Below are 12075 nucleotides of genomic sequence, written 5' to 3'. Positions count from 1 at the left end.
ACCAGTGCGAAGACACAACTACATGCTGTCAAAGCAATAACTTTTGGGATGTTATCACAAAGACCATCCTCATCCTCATCTTGTGGATAGATATCCACCGCCCAGAAGCCCTAAGGTACATCTACATGATCTAGAGTGTGAGGTTCAGCACATTCATGCAGACACGGTAGCAGATGCGGTAAATGGCTACCTGGTGAATGTAGTCATTGGAGAGCGACCGCCTCCCATTGCACCTGAAGAAATTGACATCCCCCGGCAAACCAGAGTAGTTCTGGCTCAATTCCGATCCGGCAGATGCAGCCGCCTCAACTCCTACAGAGCAAGGACGTCACGTCACCTATTTAACTGTCCAGCCAGACCCACTCGACTCAGATCCATATCCCTGTGGACGCACCCCATCTTAGTCGCGGATCTTGACACTCAACAGAATCAAGCAGACGAAAGATAGAACACGACAAACTACAACAACAAAAACCCTCTTTTGTCGATAAAGATGCATAGAATCCGACGTCCCTTAAGGAGTCAATAACCTATCATAAGTCTTCAGAGCAATAGAGGACCGGAGACCAGGCAATGTGCCCTACTGTATTAGTCTACAGACCGATTCAGACCTTATTTGACACGTATGTTGAAGGTTATGGGAGAAGCCGTTGTACATTTCACCCAAATCAGATAATAATTGCGCCCTATAGAGGCTCAAGAATTCAAGATCCCAGATCGGATTATATGACAGCTATATCAGGTTATGCATCGATTTCACCCGTACTCGACACAGTTGTTGGAAATCATAACAAAACACCTCATGCAACATTTCAGCCAAATCGGATAAGAATTGCGTCCTCCAGTGGCTCAAGAAGTCAAGATTCAAGATCGATTTAAATGACAGCTATATAAGGTTATGGACCGATTGGAACCATACTTTGCAGTTGTTGGAAATCATAACGAAACTCGTCGTGCAAAATTTCAGACAAATCGGATAGGAATTGCGCCCTCTGGAGGCTCAAGAAATCAAGACCCCAGATCGTTTTATATGACAACTATATCAGGTTATGGACCGATTTCATCCATACTTAACACAGTTGTTGAAAATCATAAAAATCACATTCACTCTGTACTTAAGCAAGAGTCAGTGCCATCCGACCTCTCACTGAAACTCTCCACTCGATACCGCTAATGCGACTACAATTGCAAAGATTTTTTACATATATTTTTTACTGGAAATAGCTACGGAGTCTTTTCGAAAAAATTTATAAATTATTTCGAAAACATCGTCCAGGAGTTTTTTCCATTAGAAAGTCTTCGATCATAGGTGGTGCTGGTGATGCCATTGGCATAGCTTTGTTCGTATAATTTGTCAATATTTTCCTTTATAAAATATCGTAATTTACTTCAGATTACTCCTCTAAGCTTTCATTTGTGGGATAATTCAACTAATTAACCAGCAGTAGTTTGTCAAGAGCATTTTAATAAAGTTCTCTTTGCCTTCTTAAGTTGTACAGGTTAGACGGCCTTCGGCTGGGTTTAAGATTTTCTACTGCTGCTGTTTTCCTTTTATAAAATAAGCTGACGAGAGCCTTAAACCCGGATTTAACAAGGTGGTCTCACGCGAACAGCTGTTAATAGACGGCCAGCTTTGACGATATTAGATGTGAGGTTTTTTTTAACCTTCTGTTTGCTGTTATCTTCTTTCTCGCATATTCTCTGCTCATACACGCACACGTATACACACACACACAAATTTATTTGTGCCAACCCGAATAACTTAAAAAATAACCCTTTTTTGGGAGAGTTTGCATCGCAATCGAATAATAGGTTTGCAAAGCGATGAGTGGATATAATAATCGATAACTCGATTTGTCACTTAAAAAATCAAATAATCGATTAGTTAGATCCCTGAGTTGACTTGGTCCAATTCAGAATTCAGTGTCCACGAATAAGAACCCAAAACTAAAGATATTTTCCATTTTCAAAAACTATCATCTGTATGGACGAGTTGTGAAAAGAGGGAAAATCAATCGCACATAGAGTGGGAGCATATAGTTATAACGTAACAGCGATGTCGGCCACGACACATATATTAAATAGGAATTGGCCCTATTTAAGGACTCAGACACAGGCTCTACTCCACAATACATCGCCGGTGATCACATTTATATGCCTGGTGACCTTTTGTGGTTATTTATTGTCCTTCAGCGAAACGGCAGTATTATTTCTAACAGTAACTCCAGGGTATATTCTTCCCAACGCAGAATTTTGGATATGGACGGCATTTACATTTTGCTTCATCGAATTGCATTGGTGGGAAGTGCTTGTGGATGTAGTGACAGTGGGCCTTTGTGGTAAAATGATTGAACCTTTGTGGGGTCAAATGGAGATGTTCAAATTTTTTGCATTGAGCAACTTTGGAGTGTCCATATTGACAACCATATACTATTTATTCTACTACATGATCACCAAGAATCCTCAAATATTATTTGATGTGCACATCCATGGACTTGCGGGCTATGTCGCAGGAATCTGTGTGGCGGTGAGACAAATAATGCCAGACCACTTGATATTGAAGACACGCTGGGGAAAACTGACAAACCGCAATGTACCCTTGACTGTGTTGGTGCTGTCAATTATATTTTGGGCTGTAAAATTATTAGATGGTACTTACCCGGCGATGTTCGCCTCTGGTCTTCTTGTGTCGTGGGTATATTTGCGCTTTTATCAACATCATCCCAATGGTCGTGGAGACAGTTCGGAGAGTTTCACATTTGCCAGTTTCTTTCCAAATATGATGCAACCAGTGATACATCTTCTTGTTAATCCAATTTACAGATGTTTTCTAAAGATGGGTGTGGTGCGACCTCCGGCACCCCCAAGAGTTGCCTCAGCTGCCAGTTTAACATCTGTATCGATTTCAATGCCCGGAGTAGATCCTCACGATATCGAAAGGAGGAGGTAAGCTAGGATTTATATACAATGGGATGAAATTATTTCTTTATCTTACTCTTACAGACAAATTGCCCTTAAAGCATTAAGCGAACGCTTGAAATCTACGGAAACTACAAAACATACACAACTACCAAAATCATTTCCCACCGTGGCCGGAAGCAGTGGCCACGGCCATAATCAGCATCAGCAACATAAACATCACCACGGTCACCATGGACATAGTCATCAGCATGGTCACCAACATGGACCACATGGACATCAGCATGGATCTCATGGGCAACATCACCACGGTCAACATTCGGGCCATAGTCACGCCAGTGGTGGTCATGCCGAAATACAGACTCCTCCATTTTTGGCCCACTCGGCATCCGCTTCTCAGCCAATAACAACGGCACGGTCAGAACCGCGAATGATTAGTACAATGAGCCCGATTGCCATTCCAATGCCCGCGCCGCCTCCTAAATCGATACCAGCAGATAATTCTGCCATAGTCCCCAGCGAATTTGTCGAAAGTCGTGATAAAGCATTACTCATCGATATGGATACCGAGACACAGTAATATGTTAATATGTTGTAGTATAGAAATAGTAGCATTATTATCAGCTAAATTAAAACTCGACGACGACGATGCGGCTGCTGCGAACGTGCTTAGCAGTAAAGATTTGTTTTTATTTTATTTTTTTTTATGAGAATCCTGTATAAAAAATCTAGCATTATTTGAAGTATAGTTGGTACATTTCCATACGTTTCTTTACTTATTTTAAAGGAATAAGAGTTATTTACTTCCTTCCCGCTATGTTATATCCTGTTTCTCTTTTGTATGTAATTTATGTATGTTTAATAAAATATTAAAATGCAATAAATGCTTTAGGAAATGATGTGATCTAATTTAAAAATGCACTATGAACTTTTCGTACCTATTTTATTACCCTTCCCCATGACAATTGCTAAGTGAGGCTAGGACTTTAATTGGCTATGACAGAACATTTGCTCCACTAGCCGAACGTAGAATGGATTTCCAAGAGCCTCGGTCTAATGCGCTCATTCTAAAATCTCTGATTCTACAGGGAACGAAAAGATTCTCTCACTGCAACTGGATCCAGGTACTGATATCAACGCAGGAACATTCATAGGCAGGGTCTAGTAACTTTCACTTTATCCAACATTTTATATACACTATGGGGTGAGACAACACCACACATACTTAAAAAATATGGTGAAGAGTGTCAGACCTTATTGCCTACTACGTGAAGATAAAGACTTTACTAACATCTTAGGTGGATCCCCTTACTTAGCCCATTTTATACCATTCAAGCAAACAACACGCTTTTGCTTTAATAATAAGTGCCTATGATGCTCGATATGGTAAGGCGAAATAACCGACCACGTTTCCGCTGCGATCGGGAACTTGTTCACCTATAGGACCTTGACTAAAATCTCTACTTCCACATGTAAGTTTCCTTTCTCATAAATGTATATCGTTTCCACTGGCAAGGAACACTGAACCATATATATATAATTTTATTTTGCAGGAAAAAGTTCCACTTTCTTAGAAGATGTTAAGTTATAGAAAAGTTTAGCGCGTCCCAACATGCCTTTATTATTACTTTATACGTATGTAAAGCCCCAATTTTAGATAAGATGTTTTTATTTCTAATTTATATTTAGCATTTAATTTGATTTTTGTTAATTTAAACCTGTGGGAAATTTTAAACAAAATTGTTCTTTTGCAAAATTTTAGTTTATGAATTAATTTGTCGGAAACGCGGTTAAGGCCGTACAATTGGCCTTATGCCCTTGCTCCAGTCTCACCTATAGTACTGTTGCTGCTGCCAAGCGGATGAATTCGTTTGCCCAACAGACGAGGACTCGTATGCAGGATTGCTGCCAGATGGAGGTACAACATTTCCTGAGCTAGAACTACCGAAGGAGTTTAATACATTACTGTAGTACGAAGCATCGGCAACGGACTCTGTTGGCTGATGATGGCCCGGTGTGGGAGGGGCTTTCTTAAGGGATTGGTGAATGGCCACCTTGCCTTGATGACATTCTTGAGCGTTTGCATTATTAATTCTGGCCAAGTTGGCTTGTGTGAGTGAGGAATGAACATTACTGGGTGGGACGGTGCCAGGGGGATTAATGGTGCCAATACTGCTGCTTGAGCGTATTGATGTTCGAGGTGGTTGAATGGTGGTCAAGCTCGAAGACGATTCGGACAATTTTCGTTGTGGACCTAGCTCAAGTTTGTTCTCTGGGGGAGGTACCGGTGCTGGTGGTGGGGGTGGCGGTTGCGATATATGCCGGTGGTTGATGTGTGCTTGCAAATCTCTTTGAGACAAATAGGTCCTCCTGCATCCAGTATTGCCATACCTACTGCCGCTGTGGGTACACATAAATACAGTACCCAGACCTGATTGCTCAACGCGTACAACTTTATCGTTACACCGGGGACATACTTTAACTGGCTCCGTTCGTGCACATTTAAGGCAAAATACATGCTTACAAGGTATCATGCGACCATAATGCAGAATGGGCTTATCGCATTGGTCACAAATGTGTATCATGGGATTTAAAACCTTTTCACCAATTAGATTGACTTTATGATTCCATTTCAAACGCAGCATTGGTTCTGGAGGTCCCCTACTGATTGTGGTGAAAGTTGGAGCTTCCAACTGTGATATATCCGCCTCCATGTCGACTAAAAAAAGGTCATGTCAATTGGAACACATCTTTCTACAAAATTCCACCTAGTTGATATACATACTTGTTTGGGGCACCATGTTATTGCCTGGCTGAGTTTGTGTATCAATTGGTGTAGCAGGAACAAGAACTGGATTGACATCTTGCATTGTTGAAGACGCGGTACCTTCTGTCTCATTCTTTTGCAAGTCGTTCATGACTACATCTTCTGTGGCTTCTAGCGTTATGTTTCCACTACCAGTTGAGATATCACCATCTTCCATGACATTACCTGGACCGGCATCAATTGACTGATCCAATGAAATTTCCTCATCACTGGTTACAACAACAACGGCTTTTTTTCCTCTGCCACGGCCTCTACCACGACCTCGTCCACGAGCCCTAGAGGCACCCCGTCCTCGACCCCTAGCTCTTTTGCTAACACTTTCCTCACCGTCCATGTTCGAGCTTATGTTGCAATAAATAGAACAATTTTACAATATTTCGTTTGACGTATACTTGGATGCAATATTCAGCAACATTAACATTCAAATTAGGTTATTAGCAGCTTAGTTTTCTTTCCATTCATGCACTTAGAACTGATGCCTTCATCGCGTCTGTAGGACCTCTTCAATTGGAAGTAACAACGCCAATGTCTGTCAAACGAATTGTTAAATGATGTCCATGGCTGAACTGCCTATTAAACTGACGTAGCGTACATAGCTTTACGCTTTTATTTAATTGGAATGCTAGTCAGCGAAAGACCGACAAAGCGTACATAGCTTTCCAACCATGTTTACACTTGGAGCAAATCTAGATTTGAGACAGATTTCGTACAATACATATGAGAATACATGCCGATTAAAGGCTCTATTACACGGCGTGTAATTGTCTTATGACATGTTAAATTTAGCAAATGTAGAGTTGTACATGCCGTGTGATACAAACGAAACTAATATATGAAAATTACTTTTCAAAATATCACATGAATTTTTTCGATTAGAGCGTGCTCTATTCCTTCTGACAAACACATAAAGAAATCAGCTGTTTTTGTTGTCAGTCAAATAAAGCAACCCCAAATTAAACTGTTTTAACAAATTTATTATTAAACCAGCTTCATCACAACTTTAACAATTATTACTCATAAAAAAATCAGCTTTTGCTCAAATTTTTAGGTTATGTCATACGAAAATAACATACAGGTGTGGTATCAAAAACGATGAATCGAATGTAAATTGACAATTTTGACAAAAATTTTCAATTACATGTGAATACAAAATGTGACATGTCATGAGACATCTACATGCCGTGTAATAGCTAATTATTCCGTTCAGATTTTCAGGCGGAACGCTGCCCTGACATAATTACCAAGTAAATAGCTGAGTACAATTTTTTCTCGCTGAGTACACTATCTGCCAACGAGTTTTGGTTGTGTGTGTGTGTATTATACATAGTTAAGAATCATAATACAACAAACAACGAAAAATGGCGCGAACTAGTAGCATACACCGCAATTTCGTCTGAGTTGGCTGCAATTTTGCACGTAGTGTTCTGTTATTACTTCCAACAACTGTGCCAAGTACGGTCTAAATCGGTCTACAATATAAACCAATCTACCGATTTGACTTCTTGAGCCCCTGGAAGCCGTAGTTTTTGTCCGATTTCGCTCACATTTTGCGGATTGTGTTCTGTAAAGACTTCCAATAACTGTACCAAGTGCGGTTCAAAACGGTCTATAACCTTATATAGCCCCCATATAAACCGATCGCCCGATTTGTCTTCTTCAGCCCTTAGAAACCGCAATTTTTTTCCGATTTGGCTGAAATGTTGCATGTAGAGTTCTGTTATGACTTCTAACAACTGTGCCAAGTACGGTCCAAATCGGTCAATAACCCTAGATATATTAATATACAGGTAGAGGCAGTTGCCCAACAACAAAATATTGAGTGCACTATCTGTCAAAATCAATGATTAGTGCAACTCTGATTTTATGTATGTAACTAGTTCGCGCCATTTTTCGTCGTTTGTGTGTTTTGTGGTTCTTAACTATAATACACGCACACAACCAAAACTCGTTGACAGATAGTGCACTTCGCGAGAAAAAATTGTACTCAGCTGTTTACGGTACACTACTTGGTAATTATGTCATGCTAGTAACTTACACAAAATCAGGGTTACACTCATCACTGATTTTTACAGATAGTGCACTCAATATTTTGTTGTTGTGCAACTGCCTCTACCTGTAAATTGATATATCTTGGTAGTATCGTTGATTTGGTTGTTGTTGGACAAGTGACGCTACCTTCTATAATTGTGAAATGCTCCTACCTGCAAATGAATATATCTTGGCCGATGTTTTTTGATGTGATCGGCGTCTCAATTCAAGCCGCATGAGCCTATGAAAACGGTAGCGCCGCGGGTGAAGTAAAAAAGATGGCGGCGGCGTGCCGCCGTCTGAAATTGAGGCGGCTTCGTTCTCTGATCCCTACTTTCTTTTTCTCGCAACGTCTCATTGCAGGCGTGTGGTGTTTTTTAAAGTTGATCAGGAAAAATCTTAAAATCTTTAATCTTTAAACATCCAAAATGGTATGTGATTTTGCATAATAAAACCATTGAAATCCAAAGAAAAACTCCACGAATTGTCCGACTAAACAAATATTTTAGAGTGATGTGAAAAATATCAAGCAAATTTTGGAAAAAAAAGTTGTGAAATTCCTATGATGATGATGTCAGTATATAATATAGATGAACGTGTGTGACGGACGGTGCATAACAAAGCCTTCGTTTGTCATGGCTTCGTCTGTTGCAGTCGCAACGAAGAAAAAACGAAATGACGTGGAATGCTTCCACATCGGGGAAAATTGAGATTTGGCCTCGGAATTCGTTTGGAATTTTTCTTTTCGTTGTGAAATAGATGATGATGAAGATGGTGGTGCCAAGTGCAACAAAGACTTTAAATTTATTTTTCTTATGGTTCATAGGTCAACTTCACCGTCGATGAAATCCGTGCTTTGATGGACAAGAAGCGGAATATCCGTAACATGTCTGTCATTGCTCACGTCGATCATGGTAAATCCACCTTGACCGATTCCTTGGTAAGTATGACGATGATGGTGACGCCACGCCCAGCTACTGATGAAATAATTTTTTTTGTGAAATATTTTATGCGCCCCATATAGGTGTCAAAGGCTGGTATTATTGCCGGTGCCAAGGCTGGTGAAACTCGTTTTACCGATACCCGTAAAGATGAACAGGAACGTTGCATTACCATCAAGTCAACGTAAGCACATTAGATACTCATTTGCGACCAGTTGAACATAACCTCAAAGTAATCATGTTTTTGTTTATGTTTAGTGCCATTTCTATGTACTTCGAAGTCGAAGATAAGGATGTGGTTTTCATTACCAATCCCGATTTACGTGAGAAGGACAGCAAGGGTTTCTTGATCAACTTGATCGATTCACCCGGTCACGTCGATTTCTCATCTGAAGTCACTGCTGCTCTTCGTGTTACTGACGGTGCCTTGGTTGTCGTCGATTGTGTCTCTGGTGTGTGTGTCCAAACCGAAACTGTGTTGCGTCAAGCCATTGCTGAGCGTATCAAGCCTATCTTGTTCATGAACAAGATGGACCGTGCTTTGTTGGAATTGCAATTGGAAGCCGAAGAATTGTACCAAACCTTCCAACGTATTGTTGAAAACGTGAACGTCATTATTGCCACCTATAACGACGATAGTGGTCCCATGGGAGAAGTACGCGTCGACCCCTCCAAGGGATCCGTCGGTTTCGGATCTGGCTTGCACGGTTGGGCCTTTACCCTTAAACAATTCTCCGAAATGTACGCCGAGAAATTCAAGATTGATGTTGTCAAGCTAATGAACAGGTTAGTAAAATTTTCTCAAAAAAATCTTTGCTTATGCTTTTAGCACAATTCGTGTTATTCACAAAGGGAAGCTTTCCAAGTTTCTTGGATTTCTTCGCTTAAAGACTGAATAACAAGTGCATATAAAAGTAGATAAACTAGAAGGAGAGGTCTTTTGCTGTTCTCGTCAATGGCAAAGGATATCCCTTTCGAAATATTGGTTTCATAACGCTGAGTGGTGACCTCTTTCCTTATGTCAAATCCGTTTATGCTGAAGAATCGATATGACAAATGTCAAATGCCATGATTGTCGTATCCAAATATCCTTCAAAATTCCTTGTCTAATTGTTGTTTTTTTGTCATCTGCTCTTAAAACAGACTTTGGGGTGAGAACTTCTTTAACGCCAAGACCAAGAAATGGCAAAAGCAAAAGGAAGCCGACAACAAGCGCTCCTTCTGCATGTACATCCTGGATCCCATCTATAAGGTGTTCGATGCTATCATGAACTACAAGAAGGAAGAAATTCCCACTTTGTTGGACAAGATTGGTGTTACTTTGAAGCATGAAGATAAGGATAAGGATGGCAAGGCTTTGTTGAAGGTCGTTATGCGTACCTGGTTGCCTGCCGGTGAAGCTTTGCTTCAGATGATTGCCATCCATTTGCCATCTCCCGTTGTAGCCCAGAAATACCGTATGGAAATGTTGTACGAGGGTCCCCATGACGATGAAGCTGCCGTCGCTGTTAAGAACTGCGATCCCGATGGTCCTTTGATGATGTACATCTCCAAGATGGTACCCACCTCCGACAAGGGCCGTTTCTATGCTTTCGGTCGTGTCTTCTCTGGCAAGGTCGCTACTGGCCAAAAATGCCGTATCATGGGCCCCAACTATGTTCCCGGCAAGAAGGAAGATTTGTACGAAAAGGCCATCCAACGTACAATTTTGATGATGGGTCGTTATGTTGAAGCCATCGAAGATGTGCCCTCTGGTAACATTTGCGGTTTGGTCGGTGTTGATCAGTTCTTGGTTAAGACTGGTACCATTACCACCTTCAAGGATGCCCACAACATGAAGGTAAGTTAGGCGTCATCGCTGGGCATTAACTTTTTTCGTAATACGATTTTTGTGATGAGTTTTAACACAGACCTGTACGGAAAACACCAATGAACGAAAAATGTTAACTGAATTTTTATCTTTAATGTTTGAAAATTTTATTTTTATTTCAATTCATTTCATTGACAAATTGTTGTTTTTTTATTTTTCTTTTAGGTTATGAAGTTCTCCGTGTCTCCTGTCGTGCGTGTTGCTGTTGAGCCCAAGAACCCCGCTGATTTGCCCAAATTGGTGGAAGGTCTTAAACGTTTGGCCAAATCCGATCCTATGGTACAATGTATCATTGAAGAATCCGGCGAACACATCATTGCTGGTGCCGGTGAATTGCATTTGGAAATTTGCTTGAAGGATTTGGAAGAAGATCACGCTTGCATTCCTTTGAAGAAGTCCGACCCTGTTGTATCGTACCGTGAAACCGTTTTCGAAGAATCCAACCAAATGTGCCTCTCCAAGTCTCCCAACAAGCACAACCGTTTGGTGATGAAGGCCACACCTATGCCCGATGGTTTGCCCGAAGATATTGATAACGGCGATGTCAGCTCCAAGGACGATTTCAAAATCCGTGCTCGTTATTTGGCTGAGAAATACGATTACGATGTAACTGAAGCCCGTAAGATCTGGTGCTTCGGCCCTGACGGCACTGGTCCCAACTTCATTTTGGATTGCACCAAATCCGTGCAATACTTGAATGAAATCAAGGACTCGGTTGTTGCTGGTTTCCAATGGGCCACAAAGGAAGGTATCTTGGCCGATGAAAACATGCGTGGTGTTCGTTTCAACATTTATGATGTGACTTTGCACGCTGACGCCATCCATCGTGGTGGTGGTCAAATCATTCCAACCACTCGTCGTTGTCTGTACGCCTCGGCCATTACTGCCTCCCCACGTTTGATGGAACCCGTCTACTTGTGTGAAATCCAGTGTCCCGAAGTTGCTGTTGGTGGTATCTACGGTGTGTTGAACAGACGTCGTGGCCATGTCTTTGAGGAATCCCAAGTTGTTGGTACTCCCATGTTCGTCGTTAAGGCCTACTTGCCCGTAAACGAATCCTTCGGTTTCACCGCCGATTTGCGTTCCAACACCGGTGGTCAAGCTTTCCCTCAATGTGTGTTCGATCATTGGCAAGTGTTGCCCGGTGATCCATGTGAACTCGGCAGCAAACCATACCACATTGTCCAAGACACCCGTAAACGTAAAGGTCTCAAGGATGGTCTCCCCGATCTTTCCCAATACCTTGACAAATTATAAACATCTTAAAGCGCATCATCGCCCAACCAACAATAACAATAACACCTATGAGAATTTATTGCTCTTGTTGCTGCTGATTGTCGGATCATGGATCCCAGAGAACAGCACACCTACAACAAAGCTTCTATCTTCAAAAATAGCACATGCGTATTACATACAACACGTTTTAAGAGAACATGAAATTATAGAGAAGAAACACAAAATAATAATAAATTACAGATAATATTACCATA

General features: G+C 41.1%; 3 protein-coding genes across 3 annotated transcripts; 2 read left to right on the top strand and 1 right to left on the bottom strand.

The window, feature by feature from the left end:
• Positions 1-1890: 1890 nt before the first annotated feature.
• Positions 1891-3815, top strand: LOC106088074 (transmembrane protein 115). The gene is made up of 2 exons (XM_013253767.2): positions 1891-2946; positions 3004-3815. Exons 1-2 carry the CDS (start codon positions 2057-2059, stop codon positions 3497-3499), a joined length of 1386 nt encoding a protein of 461 aa, XP_013109221.1. The 5' UTR covers positions 1891-2056; the 3' UTR covers positions 3500-3815.
• Positions 3816-4555: 740 nt separating this feature from the next.
• Positions 4556-6205, bottom strand: LOC106088841 (E3 ubiquitin-protein ligase Hakai). The gene is made up of 2 exons (XM_013254923.2): positions 5705-6205; positions 4556-5638 (listed from the first exon to the last, which is right to left on the bottom strand). Exons 1-2 carry the CDS (start codon positions 6078-6080, stop codon positions 4749-4751), a joined length of 1266 nt encoding a protein of 421 aa, XP_013110377.2. The 5' UTR covers positions 6081-6205; the 3' UTR covers positions 4556-4748.
• Positions 6206-8098: 1893 nt separating this feature from the next.
• LOC106084891 (eukaryotic translation elongation factor 2) lies at positions 8099-12075 on the top strand. The gene is made up of 6 exons (XM_013248878.2): positions 8099-8205; positions 8601-8714; positions 8799-8899; positions 8974-9501; positions 9859-10555; positions 10751-12075. Exons 1-6 carry the CDS (start codon positions 8203-8205, stop codon positions 11840-11842), a joined length of 2535 nt encoding a protein of 844 aa, XP_013104332.1. The 5' UTR covers positions 8099-8202; the 3' UTR covers positions 11843-12075.

This window comes from Stomoxys calcitrans, chromosome 3 (genome assembly GCF_963082655.1).
Source record: "Stomoxys calcitrans chromosome 3, idStoCalc2.1, whole genome shotgun sequence".
NCBI lineage: Eukaryota > Metazoa > Arthropoda > Insecta > Diptera > Muscidae > Stomoxys > Stomoxys calcitrans.
Note: the sequence above shows the minus strand (reverse complement) of the source record. Positions and strands in the feature narration are given on the sequence as shown.

Excerpts from the sequence above, each read along its gene's own strand:
- LOC106084891 (XM_013248878.2), top strand. Across the intron at positions 8,900-8,973 it reads TGCATTACCATCAAGTCAAC|TGCCATTTCTATGTACTTCG; the intron begins GTAAGCACATTA and ends GTTTATGTTTAG. Across the intron at positions 10,556-10,750 it reads AGGATGCCCACAACATGAAG|GTTATGAAGTTCTCCGTGTC; the intron begins GTAAGTTAGGCG and ends TTTTTCTTTTAG.
- LOC106088841 (XM_013254923.2), bottom strand. The coding sequence starts at position 6,080 with ATGGACGGTGAGGAAAGTGTTAGCAAAAGAGCTAGGGGTCGAGGACGG. Across the intron at positions 5,639-5,704 it reads TAACATGGTGCCCCAAACAA|TCGACATGGAGGCGGATATA; the intron begins GTATGTATATCA and ends ACCTTTTTTTAG.
- LOC106088074 (XM_013253767.2), top strand. The coding sequence starts at position 2,057 with ATGTCGGCCACGACACATATATTAAATAGGAATTGGCCCTATTTAAGG. Across the intron at positions 2,947-3,003 it reads CACGATATCGAAAGGAGGAG|ACAAATTGCCCTTAAAGCAT; the intron begins GTAAGCTAGGAT and ends TTACTCTTACAG.